The 16,930-nt window shown below is 40.8% G+C and overlaps 1 protein-coding gene across 6 annotated transcripts in view; it reads right to left on the bottom strand.

The window, feature by feature from the left end:
- Positions 1–8,400, bottom strand: part of OGDHL (oxoglutarate dehydrogenase L) — a 52,961-nt gene extending 44,561 nt beyond the window's left edge. Inside the window, exons 1-2 of one of the 6 annotated variants that reach the window (XM_052677789.1) lie at positions 8,264–8,400; positions 5,166–5,400 (exon numbers count right to left, since the gene is read on the bottom strand). In XM_052677789.1, coding sequence (XP_052533749.1) covers positions 5,166–5,372 — 207 coding nt within the window. In that variant the 5' untranslated portion in view covers positions 5,373–5,400; positions 8,264–8,400. Of the gene's footprint in view, positions 1–5,165; positions 5,401–5,595; positions 5,721–7,129; positions 7,295–7,752; positions 7,924–8,092; positions 8,133–8,154 lie in introns of those variants that run through there. The other 5 variants (XM_052677787.1, XM_052677791.1, XM_052677788.1 and 2 more) reach the window with 5 other exon arrangements.
- Between the last annotated feature and the right edge of the window lie 8,530 nt (positions 8,401–16,930).

Genomic DNA, 16,930 nt, shown 5'->3' with positions numbered 1-16,930 from the left:
CCTTACCTCAGATGAATATTTCAATCAAAAGCAGCAGCTTCAAGCTACTAATTGTATCTCACTGCATGACAGTCTTAAGTACAACTAACAGCAACAAAAGAGCATATTCAATGCAGGACAAAAGCTCCATCTTTTCTGCCTCTGTAACATCATAAGCAATGATAAGAGACCAGAATATACCAAGCTAGAAGGATGCCAGAAAGGTCATTAAGTCCAATATGTAAATGCTCCACACCTTTGCAGCATCTCCAAGTCTTTGTTTACATAGAAACCTTTTTGTCTGCCTTCTTAGACTGAGCTTACTCAGTGGAAAACTCCAACAATACGAGTGCAAAGCACCCTGATACAATATTCATTCACACTACTCTTTTTCACGGCAAAGCTTATTCACACAACCAGTAACAGGTATAAAATCGTGCTGTTAATAAAGAGCTACCAAGCCTCTAAAACTGAAAACCTTAATAATTGAAATGAAACCATTCCTTTAATGATACTTAAATAGTTCATGATATTTAAGATACTCAATGAATATGTTGACTCAGTCCTTAAGAACTTTTCTTGAAGAAACCACTCTGCTGAGAGAGGCTTTTGGTCAAAGATCCCTTCCCTGCTAGCTTAGGACACCTTACTATCAAAGAAATCACAGCCCTGGTTTCAGTTGCAGGTGACAACTTCAAAAGAATACACATTTCAGAAACAGAATTAAAACAAAAAGTCCTTTTACTTCCACCTACACTTTTATATAATTCACTTCAAATATTCATTGCAGAATACACAAAGGAAAGAAAATTATGTAATACCAGTTAAGCAACAAGAAAATATTTTTAAAATCATATTTTCATTAATAAAGACAGTCTTCACACTGATATTTCTGCAGGTTTTAAGGCATTCAGGAACACTATGAGCAGGCCAACCTATGGTGGCAAAACCTCACTCAGTTTTCCAAGTTTAAGTTGTAGAAGTAGGTTCAGCACTCACTGAACCTGTGAACAGAAACTTCTTCATGAACATGAGCATAATGCCAGAAAGAAACTCTTCTAAGGCACCTCTTATACCGTTATTAATATGAAGTTGCATTGCTACAAATATGATAAACATATTTAATTATCCATCCTCCTCTTATGCAGGCTTGATGTAACACAGTCTCATTCGTACACACCTTGCAAATCAAGATAGGCATGTCACACGTCATGGTTAGTTTTAGGAAATAAGTCATGCTTACCACCTTTACTCTTCTTTGCATCACACCTTACCTGTCACAATTAGATTAGAAGTCCAAATTCATGTAACATCCTATAAATGGTCTTCAAGAGTCTATCAGTACAACTGTATTGCCTTTGGTATTCTCTCTATATACCTTACTCCACGTTAAGAACCATATTGTTATTCTACACCTATACAACACACGGTCAGAGAGATTGCAGGTCACAGACCATGGTAAACCAATACAATATCTTTGTGTTGAAAGTAAGGCTACGTAGACTGCAAGAATTATTTTGTCAATACAGATATTAATTTTCAATATTTTAGTAATTTCCAAACACACATTTCGAACCATGACAAATCTGACATTCATGCAAAGTTTAAATAAAGAATGTGTTTTGCTTATCTCAGGGTTCTTCTTTTCCCAGCAGAGCCGATCGTATTTCTTTGTTTTGTTAAAAGTTATCACAGCACAGTCCCACAGAAAAACTGAGTATTAAACTAGTGGACTGCTGAGACATCTGCTAATAAAATCCAAGCGAATTTGCCCAAGAAGCTACTGGGTTAAGAGCAAACACAGGCGCCCTTCTGCATGCAAATTCACAAACAAACAAACAAAAAAAACCTTCAAAAGGTTCAAATATGAAGACACCGACAGCTAAGAGAGAAGGAAACTACACTATTTCTTAGCGTGTTTTTGAACTTATTGATTTGTTGAGCCGGTTTGACATTTAATCAGAGGGGAGGGAAAATATATCATTTGGCTACAGAAAATTAGTTTTTTCTAGACATCCATCCATCAAAGCCTTTAAAAATTTCTGTAGTGCCTTTCAAGATTGATACCAGATTATAGTCCTCAAGTCTTGTGTATCGATGCCAGTTTCTGGCAACAGCATTTACCAAATAACTGAAAAGACATAAGACAAACTTGGTCTCACAGCGTACCTAAAGGTTCTCAACTAAATTTAAATTTTAATTAAATTTAAAATATGGTAGGGAGAACTTATAATAGAAAAACACATCTATACAGGAAAAAAAAAAAACTAAAGTGGCACAGAAGTGATACATGATACATTCTTCTGCTTTTTTTCTGACAGCAAATCCCTACTGCAGTTAACTACTATTTTAATTTCTCAATTAACGCCATACAATTCAAGAGATTAAGTGGCGATATCTTACTCATATAATAAACAGCATTACACTTCAACAACTAAAACATCTGTTACCTTGCCAATGTTTATTTTTTCCCCTAGTGACATGATATTTATCAACTGCACTAAAAAGAGTAAATCCTTAGAAAGACACACACTGAGCATCACTACATAAAAACCAAACAGAAGAAAAAAGTCAAACAGAGGAACAAAACCACCCTTTTTCCAAGTATGCACGACAAGAAAGTGATTACATGCTCAAGGTAAAGCAGCTGCATACAGGATAATATGGAAGACATTAGGTACTCAATATCCAACCATGCAATTTGTAATTAATCTTGTGATAGTTATAACTGAGCTTTGTCAAGTTTCTGCTTTATGATCTATGGCTCTGACACCACAATTCAAGCAGAAATAATGATGCCTTTCTCAAAGCCCACGTCATTTTATTCTGATTGTTTTGGCTACTTTAAGGACAGGAAAATTCAGAAGACAAGGAAAAACAGGAAACAATCAGGAACTGATTTGGACAATGAATAGAAGCTCCCACGAAATAAATATACGCTAGCAAATACATATGCATGGTATATAAAGAAAGAAGACATTCTTAGGATTAAGAATGTTTTAAATATGTTTTCAAATAAACATACATGGCAAGACATACCTAATCAATGCGGGGAAAATCACTTGAGGAGCCTTGACTAACTGGAGTTTCTAAGTAAAAGTAAATAATGTGATCTTAAAAGCCAAGAAAAATAATAATAACTTAAAAAGCCTTTTCAGCTCATTAAAAAGGAGAAACATCTCTGTTCATAAGAAGGAACTACCTATGAGGAAAAAAAAGGAAGGAAAATTTAACATGTATAAGCCTAGCACAAGTTGTCTCTCTGAACAACGCAGGATATAATGGATAAATAATGAAATCACCATTTTCTGTAACAGAATGACAAAATCAGAAATTCACCTTCTGCCACACAACTATGGCATGTATTTTCCTTACCTTTAAGAAAACAAAGTGACTAAAGTTCTCAGCATTTTGTTTTTTCAAAGGCTCATCTAAACAATTTCTGTCAATAAAGGCAGTTTAAAAGAAATCAAAAATTAAATTCACTGATTAAACTAAAATTTAAAAGTTATGTGTGATTACAGCATTAATCTCTTCTCTCAACTGAAAAAAAAAAAAAAAAAAAAAACCACCAAAAAACCACAATTATTTAAGCGTGAAGATTCGTAAAGTAATTCTGTCAATCGTTTAGCTTTATACTCATAGTTCATTCAGTTCATTACTGCTCCGCTACGAGGGCAGTGGGGTCAGGGAGGCTCCCGCGCTGCGGGGACACGGCGGCGCAGACCGTTCAGCACCACAGACAGCTCCCGGCGCTCCGGTAGGTGACAGCGAGTGCCCGGGCTCGGCGCTACGACTGGCCGCGCTGTAAAGGGTCTGGATGAGAAAGGCCGCTCCTCCCAGTGAAAGAAGCTTGCTAGAAGTTGATGCAACTTAAATACATATTTATATAAAGACAACACCTCAAGTAGCACTGAGGGATGTGTTCATACGCACAGCATGCTCACAATGAAAGGGCTGATAACAAACTATACTACCAATACCAGATGAAGGCCTCATACATTACAGTCAATAGATTGACACAACACGCTGCCTTGCTCTACACTGGTTGTCGATGTAACTGGCAGCGACAAGAAGACGAATCAAAGAGAAATAGCATGAGAGAAGGAGCCACCCCTGGAGAAGGTCTCTTCAGCTGCAAGTTAAGGAACAAGACAAAAGGCCTGGCACCCGGCTGCTATTGGAACAACGTTCAGTCTCAAGACTCATTACTGCCTTTTTCATCTTTTCCATCAAGATCGCACTCAAGATTCAGAAAAAAAAAAAAAATAGTTCCAGAACTGCTTATTTCAGTCCCCTTTTTTCCCCTCTTGCACGTTATCCATCCTGCACATTCCTAGATAGATTATCAGACCTACAGCAACAGGTTGTAAGAGATATTTTGATGTACGTGCCCCAAGAATAAGGGAACATACAATCAATTTGTTAAAACACTTCACATTGCTTCTGCAGAAAATTAGTCCTTCACCTTAGAATTTATCTAACTTCCATTTGCTTCTTAAGTTAATAACATACATGTATCATTGTAAGAAAGCCTTCCTTGTCAGCAGAAAGCTTATTAAAAAGAGTAAGTCCATGTATTTTACCCATGGGATATCAGCAACAGTCTAAAGAAAAACAAAAAAACCAACAACCAACAAGTATCTGTAGTCTAGAGAAAGACAATGGAATAAGTTCTTTCCAAGATTCTTAAAAATTTTTAATTTTTTTTAATCAGGTTATGACTTGCACAGTTACCTGGAGAAACATACTTTCATCTTCTTTAGACAGTTTAGAAGCAACAACATCAACATAAGCTACTGTATCATCTGATACAAACTTACTATGATGAGCTAAAAAATTAAAGGTATTTTATTTCTTTGATCTTTCTCAAGATCTGATCACTTACTTCACAATCTGCTCTAAAAACCTTTACGTGGAAAAATGCTGAAGGTTTCTGAGTAGCTCACTATTTCTAAAATGGACTTCTCATTCTTTCAACTCAGGTCACCAAGCTCACAGCTCCTCTATACTTTTGTTTTGCTGCAATATCACATCTTAGACCAATCAATATGTGGGAAATTAGTTTCACATTTTTCATTTCATACAAGACTTTTTTTCTGGTTTTAACTTGCCTTATAAGAAATCCAAAAAAATCAATTCTACTCAACCTAATAGTATGATTTACAGTTAACTTTTTTACTCACCTTATGTACACTTTGAGGGTTTTCAAGCCACGCATAATACATTTCCTCCACATAATTTGAATTACTTCCACTCAGGAATGGCTCTGAGGTTCCTGATGAAACACAGCGTTGGCTACGGAAAAACACCCTCCTGGCTACATCTGGCTTTCGCAGAGTTTTAATGCCATGCCACTTCACTGTAGCTGCAAACAACTTCATATGACTCATTTTTGTTTATTAAACAGAAGATCCAAGTCTATTAATAAGACAAAAACAGAACTAATTAAAAAAAAAAAAAAAATCAGCAAATGAATTACAGACACATTCAGTCTCACAGCAAAAAATTAAGTTTCTGACTGGAGTATTCTTTAACAGAGCCCTTTAACATGTAGGCATGAAGTCATTGACAGGAGAGAGGCCACTCCGTGACCATCTATAGAGCTACACTTACAGCCGTGGAAGTGCTGCTGATATCTATCCCCCACATGGAGCAGCTCATATCCCAGGTTCTGTAACTGGTAACAGCACCCTGGTTTCCAAAGCAAAAGCAATCACAACTCCACTTGCACCGTGTGCCCCCTGAGCCCAGGGTCCCTGGGAATCAACAAGACTGCTAATCATTGACTTCGCTGGAGCTCCTGGCAACCATAACTGCAGTCAATCAGCTGAAGAAAGATGTGACCTCTTACAGAGCCTAACAGGGGTAGGTTCAAGAAACAGTTTCAACCACAAGCACTGTGGCTGAAAAAAAAAAATATATATATATATATTTTATGCCATGTGCAATGATGCTAACAAAATAATTATATACTAATAATTATATACCACTAATAATAAGCATTAGTTAAGTCTTCATATTGACATATTCATTTGCCATTTCCTATTTCACAGATTCAAACCTTGTTATACACTGACTTGCTCCTGTCTCAACACCTTGCCCATGATAACAGCTCCTGGCAACTGCAGGAAGATAAAAGCTCCTAGCACTAGTTTGGAAGCTGATTAAGTCCTGCAAAAGCTCAGAACAAATGGGACAACAGAGTTAAAAATAAACTGTCCCTACACAAAATTCTTTCTTAAGGCATAATAGCACTAAAACCACTATAGATATGTAACACAGTCTCATAGAATTTAATAAGATTCACGTGTTTCAATTCTAAGAATTGAGATATCAGCAGGATTTCCTATCTATGCCCATCCTGCCTGAAATTATTATTGCACACTTTACCCCAGGTGAATCTCACCCTCTACTACAAAACATCTGTACACGTACCACAAGGGATGGAAGTTTGTTTCTAAAGGGTTACCTGCTCTCATTTAAAGTGCTTTGCTGAGATAAAAAGGAATTAAATGAACATTGTATTCAGTTCATTGTATTCCAGTGGCAAACTTCTTAAGTACATACAATTTCACATTCCTTCTTGATAAAATACCTGCCTGGAGATGTGTGTATCTGTCTTCTAGCAATAAGCAAAATAGTTTATAAGGGAGATTTGAAAATGAATGCCAATTTTGCATACAGCATTATATAATCAAAACAAAGTTTATTATTGGTACCAGTCACTTCCTCCAATCCCAATTTGAATTTCACAATCCAATCTTAACTGTTAACATAGAATCTACAAAGACAGATATGCAATACATTTCTGTGGAGGTATGAAAGTCACAGGTGAATAAAACAATTATTACAGACATTATTCCAAGTAAATCTCCAGTGTGTTCATAGAACATCCTGGCACACCCAGCCTTGAGACTGTCAGTCAAAAATCAGCACACAGGACAGCATGCAGAAGCTGTTAGGATTGCTCCACTCTGTTATGTTTCCTAAATCAACTCTGAAATGGAAACTGTGATTGACAGGGAATCAAGCTGAGCAAGAAACAACCAAAAGGAAGATATTAATTAAATTGCTACCAGAGGTCAAAAATAAGAAAGAAGCAATAAACCAGATGAAGAAGAACCTGATATTTAATGCACCAAAGCACCTTTAGAATGATGAAAGTAAGTGAAAGCTGCAAACAGGTGAGAATTTCTCCAGTGCAGCTCTGCAGTATTGTGTGCAGACGCCAGGATGCAAGCCAGCTTTCACCTTGGCACTCTGAAGCCATGACGTAACGTCAAGGACAGCCTTGCGGACTGTTCCAGTCAGGTTTCTAGAGGGTATCAAACAAACAGCAAGGCACTTCCAGCATTTGTTCTGCTTTCTTCTAGATTGTATTAAACAAAGATGTTACAAAGGCAGTCGCACATTAATCAGTATTCTCCTGGTACTGCCAGCACCAGTACTGTGTCTCCTTAGACCTGAGGAGCCCTGACACCAGTGCTAACAGACGTTCCTTAGGACTTGCACCAATTACACAAAAATGCTCATTCATCCACTACCGCGTTCATTTTCTCCTACATGTTGCACGCAATTCACTCCGAGAGCTCTTCTTTGGATAAAAGAATTCTAATAGAACAAGGCTGGTAGGGGGAAAACAATGAAATGTAATGAACAAATTACACTCAAAAACTTGCAGTGGATCACTGCGAATAGAGGGGCAAGCATGCTGCCGCTCTACATAAAGACGCACAATTGCCCAACCAAGCAGGACTGCAAGAAACTCACAGGCCACTCATTTGTGGCAGGGCGAGCCCCGGGGCACCTCTAGTGCTTCAGGGCGAGGAGCGCCTCGAGAGCCCAGCCTGCCAACGAGCCCTGAGGCTGGACGGCCGGGAGGCACAAGGGCGGTGGCTCCCCTTCCATCCCCACAAGGCCACGACCCGCCGTGCAGAGCCCCGTCCTCACAGCGAGCCCTCATCGCGGCCCGGAGCCGCCGGGGCTGCCGCGGGGCTGAGGTCCACCTTCCTCGGCCCGGCGGCAGCCGCTCAGCGCCTCGCGGGCAGGCCGCGCTCACAGCCCGGGCCCCCGCCAACCCTCGCGCCCTGCCCACCCCTACGAGCCTCACCCCCGCCCGCGCCGCCAGACACGGGGCCGCACTAAGGGAGCGGGGAGCCCCGGGACCGTTACCTGCGTCACGTGAGGCGCGGCGCGGCGACCGGTGCGTGCGCTGAGGTCACGGCGCCGTGCACACCGGAGCGGCCGCCGCGCCCAGGCCACGCCCCCCGACCCGCCGTACCTCTGCGGCGCGCGACCCCGGCGCCATTTTGGGAGGGTCGCAGCCGTGCGGCGTCGCTGAGCTCTGAGTGACGCGCTGATGGGGTGGGCGGCTGTGAGCGGAGCGCTGGAGTGAGGAAAGAGCGCAGTGCGGGCTGTTCCAACAGCGCCTGTGAGGGCGGCTGGAAGCTTCCTAAGGGAGATGGGAAATGCCCCAAGGCTGTCCTGTGTGCCATCCAGGATGAGGATGGGCAAGGTCCGGAAGCAGTACAGCTTGCTTAAGTGCCTACAGCTGTGTTTAAGGCTTTTTTTTTTTTTTTTTTTTTTATTGCCCCAGGTTATGTGGCTGAATATAAAACGTAAGACAATAGTTTTAAGTTTTTGTTTGCTACCCAGATATTTATTTCTACCTTCCGAGTCTTCCTTTCCTGGATGTCCATGAATTCTGGGCTCCTCAGTTCAAAAAGGCAGAAAACTTCACAGAGCATCCAGCACAAAGAAGATGAGGGGCCTGAGCACCTCCCGTGCAAGGAAAGGCTGAGAGATCTGGGTCTCATCAGTCTGGAGAAGAGAATGCTGAGAGGGGTGCCAAGCCCATCAGTGGCACACAGCAATAGAACAAGGGGTAGTGGCCACAAAATGCAACACTGGAAGCTCCACACAACCACGAGGAAGAACTTCTTTACAGTGAGCGTGACAGAGCACTGGGACAGGCTGCCCAGACAGGTGGTGGAGTCTCCTGCTCTGGAGATATTAAAGACCAGTGTGGACGCCTTCCTGCTCAACCTGCGTTAGTAGGGACGTTGGACGCAGTGACTTCTAGACGTCCCTTCCAACCCCTACGCTTCCATGAAGTTATTAATGCCATTCCATTATAGTCTGCTGTAGTTCAGACACAACATATTTGTTGATTTGTACTGCAAAGTGAATGTGTGAATATTTAACACCAATGGTTAACATGTTTCACGATACAGTGTACTGGGAATAGCCTGCCCAGAAAAGCACCTTACAGGGATGAGGCTGGCAGAAAAGGGGCTGCCAAGCTGCAAAAGGGAGGCTCATCAACCCTGTGAAATGGCACGTGCTGGGCAGGTACTTGCAGACAGCCAGGTGCTGACTGAGCCTTCAGGCAAGTGGTGAAATGTTGGTTGCTACATTTACTGATTGAGTTTTAACCTTATTATGAGCAGACAGAAGCCGTCTTTAGAGCAATCATGCTACGCTGACTGAACATAAATGCAATTAAAAATTACAGTGAAGATGAGCAGACCTACCTTCCATCTCAGAGGGAAACCCACATGTCAAAGGCGACTTGGAATACCATTGCAGTGAACAGGCTCCGTAGTAGACAGTTGTCTGCTATTTTTGTACAGTTCCAGTTTTAATTCTTAAAATTTCCATTCACAGTTCTAGCTGTACTTGCCCATTTGTTTGCTTATCCCTTCCTTTTACTCACCCCTAAAGGAAGACACGTACACCATCCTTGCTTCCTGCTGAATTGTCACACTTTCAAATTGTCTGGGATGAAAGCCCATTGGTGGAATGAAAGCTTAGAAAATCTGCAGTTCAGAGCAGACACAGAGCCATGTTTGACAGCTTGCTTAGGGTCGTTCTCATGCCAGCTCTATATCAAAAGAATTCATGTTATATGTTGAGGAAACTGTGCTAGATAAAATATGTGATACAGGATAACTATGATAGTACCCCTGAAATGGAAGTCAGATAGGAAATTTTCTGTTGTGTTGAAAGACATGCCACCTCACCGTGGGTTGTTTTTACATTTATCCTTGCTTTCTGTAGTGTGTCAGCTTTAACATGACATGCTTTCTTCTGTATTTGTCTCATGTCTTAACTCAGGCAGGAATTAACAGAACTAGAACCTCCAAACCAAACTACATTTTAACAGGACTAGAACCAATTTGTTCTTGAAAATTGAATGTGTTGCCCTTTGGTTCTCTTGAGCAGCAAGGAGCATGATTTGACTTGTCATTTTTATTACTGCCTAACATCGTATGACTGTAATGCCTTGCCTCTGTCCTTGCTTGGTTTGGTACACTGGTTTCCTCGCCAGACCAGCAGCTACTTGCAATCAGCACCGAGGTTCCTGAGGTTAATTGCTTCACACAACTCTCTCAATAACACAGCATGACTTCTCAGTAGGTTTGTTCCTTCAAAGGGTAATCTCATAGGAGGTGGTCTGGATACAGGATTACTCAGAGAAGGACAATCTCATTAAGAGCTCCCCCTCCTGAGACAGATACATTTATTTATGTATTTTTGGCAACTCTTCATTGTTACCAGTAATTTCACTAGAGACAACACTTATCAGAAGTTCTCTTCAGCCAAGCACAGAAACTCCATTTTACTTTATTTCCTAATATGTCTATTACAACTGAAGTCTAAAACCACAGATTGATAGATTCACATCTAAAGTACCATCTCTTAAAGCAAGACGATTGTGAAATGGTAAAACACGGACTCACTTTGGGCCTAACAGTAGAGACAGTGAATATCCTATGATGTTTGCTCAAGTTGGCTCAGGTGGGTTCCACTATCTAGGACTACCCTTCCCTGCTTCTTATCTTAACAGGTGCACAGATTCAGAACATTTTGCCTACTATTACAAAGGCAACAAGTGAAACCACAACTCTGGTGCAGCAGTGGCAGATTTCCATTCACTTCAGTGCTTTCTCTCAGTCTCTTCTATGTTCTCTTTTTGTCAAGTGGTATCATTTATCAAACTTTTCTCCCTCCCCTGTCCTAGACAGGAGAAGCATATTAATTATCTATGACATCTTCAGCAGCTAAGTGGTGAGTTTCATATTGGTGATTTGCATTCCATTTGCTTGCAGAAACCTTGGCTTTGTATGCCGTGAATTTCTGTAATATCCCTGACTTCCCAAAATAAATACGGGCTGCTGAGTATCTGAGGAGCACTAAAATCACCTGTAACTTGGTGCTGCTTCTTGTACTGGGTAGGCTAAACAGGAGTCAGCCACAGTCTGGCAGCGAGGACGAAAAGCATGCCAGGCTGTGCTAACAGAAGCACAGCCAGCAGCTTCAGGGAAATAATCACTGTTCTTCCTTCAGCAAGTGGGATAACTGGGAGCAGTATATAAAGAAGACAAAGCCATGCCAGTGCCTGGCAGGAGGGTGAGAGACTCAGAAATGGTGATGGTTCAGTCCAGATAGAAGTAAAATGCTTTACACTCAAGGTTAAATAAACAGCAACATAATAGATTTGCCATAGTTGGAGTTTCAAAACCTGGCTGGACAAAGTCCTGGTCTGACTTCAGTGCCTTGAGCAGGAGGCTGCCCTGGACAATCTCCAAAGTTCCTTCAAGTGTGATAGGAGTATTTACCTTTCATACCAATTTCACAACAGAAACTAATGTTAACAGCTTCACACTTATTTGGTCTACAGACATTCTTACATACAGTTTTATACGGAGAGCATTTACCTGGTTTTCAATTGTCCTCTCTTCTGAAATTTCTTTCTGTGGAGGAAGCAGTATCTGAGAAGAATAGAATGTTTTATCTGAAAGCCCAGATAAGTAGAAGACTGCTTCTCAACTGATTGTGGACAACAGGTTGTTTTCAAGTAACTTCAGTCACCAGGCCATATTCCGAAGTGGAATCACACTGCAGGACTTTAGATGGGCTCTGGCCAAAGATCCATCAGCAAGAGAATAGCTTCAAATGAAACTCAGTAGAAATTTAACTGGATTTCAGATGTTTGTGAAATGCAAAACGTCCTGCCAGCATCTGGTATGTTAACAGTGAGTGAAGTGGTACTAACTGCTTAACCCAGAAAGAATTAGAAAAACAATATTTTTCTCTATTTTAACAACAGATTATGAGAAAACTGCTAGAAAATTGTTTTAGTATTTTCAGGTATTTCATAAGAGAATCTTAACAAAAATAGAAATCTTTTTTCTCAATAGCTTCCTTCTACCTACATCTGAAATACATCGTATTTTTTTAATATCATTCTTTTAGGAGAAAATAAAACTTCATGGTAGCTGACATCATCATATATGGCAGGAAAATTATCCTTAGCTCTTAGTCTATACCACTGGCAGTGTTTTCTTCAGAAGGACCTATTTTGATTTTTAATGCTCTTTATCCTAATGAGGGAACGTGTAATTATCTTACACATGAGGCAAGATAGATCCATCAGTTAAAACTTCCAGGGCATCTGAGATTTGCAGTTTTCCCTGGGAGTAAGGATTGCTAATGACGCTTTTGAAGCTACAGTGGCAGCATCTGATTGCAATTGCTGAAAGGTGACTCTTGAAGAGGTTTATTTGCACTAATCAACACCATGTTGTGCCTCAAAGCTAGAGTTCTCTTAGATGCACTGTCCCTACCGAGTAATACAGCAGTAACTAAACAACATTTTCTGTTTATTTTTGTTCTGGCACCGTGTCTGTTTTCCTAATGGGATCCTTTGAAGCTGCTCTCCAAACCTGTTGTACAGTTAAAACTTCATAATTTCTTTCTAACACTTTCTTCCTGCAGCTCCTGCCCCCTTCAGCCCTGCTGCCTGAAGCCAAGGGGACTTTTATGAAAAGTGTTAATGTAAAATATCCAAGGGTTAAAGAATGGGTGTCTATCACATACAGTGTAACAATCATTTCCTGTTTTCCTAAATGGTGGCCATTTGGAAGCACGCATAGTGCTGGAAACAGCTAGGCACCATCAGAGTGATTCTAGTTCGTAGCTGGAACAGCTTTGTACTTTTAATCTTTGCTGCCTGTATTTTACTGTCAAGTTGTTCTCCAGTAAAGCAAGAAATAGCTTGAGCATCTCAGTTATCGAGGTGAGCTAACTGTTTGTGTTTCACAACTGCAACTGCTATGAAAATAGTGGTGACATTGTAGGAAAATATACAACAGCCAAAGCTTGCCCCAAGCATGCTATTTTTTGTGCTTGTTTTATTAGCTCAGCATTAACTGTTCTCATTTTGCTTTAAATTCCTTGCAGGTTTTGCTTTCATTACATGAATCCTGCTATTTTACCAAATCTTCATCCATTGATGCTGAGCTCATTGAATCGTACTCATTAACATGAAGCAGTTGTGGTGCTCTGGGTACAACAGCGTAACTGTTTTAATATCTCCAGTCTTCTCATCAGGGCAGTGAGCAGTGGATGCTTTTAGTGTGTTTGTTTCACTAGCATGAAAACAGTACTGCTGCAGCTCTATTTTAAAGCATTTTGAGCTGTGTGAAAATCAGATAAATCATAATCCCACCATCAATGCACAGGACACTGCATGAAGGAGAAAACCATTATGTGAAAGGTGGAATCAGAGAATGGCCTGGGTTGAAAAGGATCACAATGCTCATCCAGTTCCAACCCCCTGCTATATGCAGGGTCACCAACCAGCAGACCAGGCTGCCCAGAGCCACATCCAGCCTGGCCTTGAATGCCTCCAGGGATGGGGCATCCACAGCCTCCTTGGGCAACCTGTTCCAGTGCCTCACCACTCTCTGGGTGAAATAGTGAGTCTATGTGACTCTGAGTCCATAGTGAGATGAGTTTTGTGATCACAGTGATGTTGGGTTTGGATTTGTATCTCTCCAATTGCTATGGGAGTCACAGGCGATTCCAGGCACTGCAGTGAGGAACAGCAGAGCTTTCTGGCATCGCACCCATTCCGCTGGATTTGCACGGTGCCTGGGGACAGCTGTCACTGAAGCCAATTAAAGGAAAAAAATTGTAGACTCTAAAGATGTTTGTATATAAATCCTACCTGTCATCTCTTACTCAATCAAGCTAGCAAATCATGATCCTCACTCATTGCCACTGCTGCACATTGTAGCAGGTGAAAGATCTCACTCTGAAGAGCGAGGACTGTAAGTCACTTTGCAGACTCTAATTAGCCCCAGCCTTATGTAAATGAGTTTGAAGCAAACAGTTCACTCCGTAGTCCAAAGCTGCTAAGAATAGCTGGCACATACCGTCACAACAGGCGCTCTGCATGAGGTAGAGGCTTGGAGGAGCGAGCGGGAGGCTGAGTTACGATGCAGACAGGGTGAGCCTTGCAGGCCACGGCTGAGATCATTGGCTAGACACTGCTGAGGAAGACAGTGGCAATGAGGCCATCGGACCAGAGTGCAAGGATATAAAGAAATCTCTTTCTGTAAACAAAGACTCTCACGAGGAATTAACATGTCCTCAAACACAGGCCAAAGCACACATGGGTTTCGTCCCTGAGGTCTAGTATTCTGGCACTTGTGAATTTTACCTTTGTACGACATGGGCACTGCCTGTATCTCGTCATGATCTCTGAGCACACGACTGTCCCTGTCACAAGTCCCTGAGCACCTTCTGCCTCATGTTTCCCACCCAGCCCTCCTCAGACAATTTTGCCAGCCCAGGAATATTCATTTTAGGAAATGCTTTAAGGTACAAGCTCCTAGGTACAACATCATGATACTTGGGGTGCTAGTTACTTCTTCCATTTTTGTCTCAGTCCTAGAGACGTAAAAGGGCAATGGAGAACATCTACCTTTATTTTTTCAACACACAAGATGTGCTCATTGCAATCTATAACCTCAGCACACACCTTGCAGAGAAACACTGCACGAGTATTACGAGACATCAGAATTTGATGTTGGATTTAACTTTTTAAGTCATAAATCTATTGTATCATTGCCACAAATTTTCAGAACAGCAAAGCCTTATCCTGTTCATTAAGCATATACATGAATTATTTTGCCACTGACTAATCATTTTTCATGAGTACAGTTTTACAGGAGCTTTTACTGGACTGTAATAGAAGCCAATCTAGAAGTAATTTATTGACATTTTGAGGCTATGTGAAGGTTACATGTAATCAAGATTTGAGGGAAAAAGAGGGGAATGTTTGTTTAGAGCAAGCAAGAATTTGATTAGCCTTGAAGCTTTTCAAATTACCAAAGCCAAAAGCAATCCTTATAGGCAAAGGAGGTTCCTGTTGTCAGTCATAGAACTGCCCCAAACTGTGACACAGAAGGTGCAAATTCATCTTGTTGTTTCCAGATCTCACACGCCAATTACTGACTGATAAACAATTTTAAGACTTCAAAAACTTAGAACAATCACTAAGTTATCTGTCTTTTGGCTGACTGTGTACTTAATTTTCATTTTAAAAACAAATCCAGTCCTCACGATTGCCTGTCATCAAATGGTTGAACTTCAGATAGCAAAAAAAAGATTTGCATTTGTTGTATTATTAAATTTAATCTACTGGATTTGGCTGGGTTTTTTTTGTGCATGTGGAGGTGGTGAAATGAAGGCCTAGGGGACCCAATCAATCAGTAGGTGATTTTTTTCAGCACAAAAACACAGGGAATTGTCATTATTAACAATCACAGAATGGCCAGGGTTGGAAGAGACCTCAAGGATCATGAATCTCCAACCTCCTGCCACATGCAGGGCCACCAACCTCCCCATTGAATACCAGACCAGGCTGCCCAGGGCCCCATCCAGCCTGGCCTTGAACACCTCCAGGGATGGACGGGGCATCCACAGCCTCTCTGGGCAGCTGTTCCAGCACCTCACCACTCTCATAGTATAGAACTTCCCCCTGACATCCAACCTAAATCTTCCCTCCTTCAACTTAAAACCATTTCCCCTTTTCAATGAAGTCTAAATGCCCACTCAGCAGAAATTTACAGCATGGAAGAATTGGAAGCCTGCTTTTCTCAAAGTTAGGGCATTTTCAAGGCTTTCTCAGCACACACTGGTCTTTCTTTCTCCTCAAAATTCAAAGTTCTGATTTTTCACATAACATCCCTTAATTCCTGGCCCATATTTGCAGCAAGTCAAGTAATTATGAATGAAAATATAAGATTCTTGTTTACCACAAAGATTAAGTTATGAAATCTGTACTCCTGACATCTTATTAATACTGTTCTACTATAAAATTCCTCAGGCAACAAGTAATGACTTAGGACTCTAACAGAATAATTACTTTATAATGCAGGCATTTTGAAGATAGAGTTAGCTCTGGATTTGAAAATACTATTTTTTAGGACCTTATCCATGACACAAAGAATGTGAAGCACTTACTATTAATTTATTTCTATGACATTTTGGTTCAGATCCAATCAATTCCCAGTACATTAAAAAAATCTTGTCATTATTCAGTAGTGAAACTTAGCTTTTCAAAGCAGTTTTCCTACCCTTTAATTTTGAAAATGTAAATCTCATATCTGAGCAAAATGTAGTTCTTGCCATGACTGAACATTGATTTATACAGTATTTTTATTGTATCTGGTCGCTCTGCAGAGTGGAAGAAATAAACACATTCAGTACCTTCCATCAGCTTCCAGCTGAAGACACAGCGTGCGTCAAAACAGAAGTGTTTTGTCACAGACAGAAGTGTCCTTACTAAGAAAGGCATGCAGGAAGGTTTTTCTGATGCATCTCTGAAGTAGATTAGGTAAAGTACATCTAAACCCTAAGTGGATGCTCCTCAAAATTAACAGATTGAATTTAGCTTCCTTTGCTTCCAAAGGGAAGTAAAGTTCCAAATTAAACTTCCAAAGTTTAATTCTTTTTAGCGATAACCCACGTTAAGTCAGAGCTCAAGATAATTAACTTGCAGTTCCTTTGCAGGTACACCTCATTGGAAAACAGCATATCAGACTGATTCAACAAATGGATTTCCTTTCTGAGCTGAGCAGGCAAAATCCCTGCA

Source organism: Tympanuchus pallidicinctus, unplaced genomic scaffold (assembly GCF_026119805.1).
Source record: "Tympanuchus pallidicinctus isolate F22 unplaced genomic scaffold, pur_lepc_1.0 scaffold16, whole genome shotgun sequence".
Taxonomy (NCBI): Eukaryota; Metazoa; Chordata; class Aves; order Galliformes; family Phasianidae; genus Tympanuchus; species Tympanuchus pallidicinctus.
This window is presented reverse-complemented; position numbering and strand designations above follow the sequence as displayed.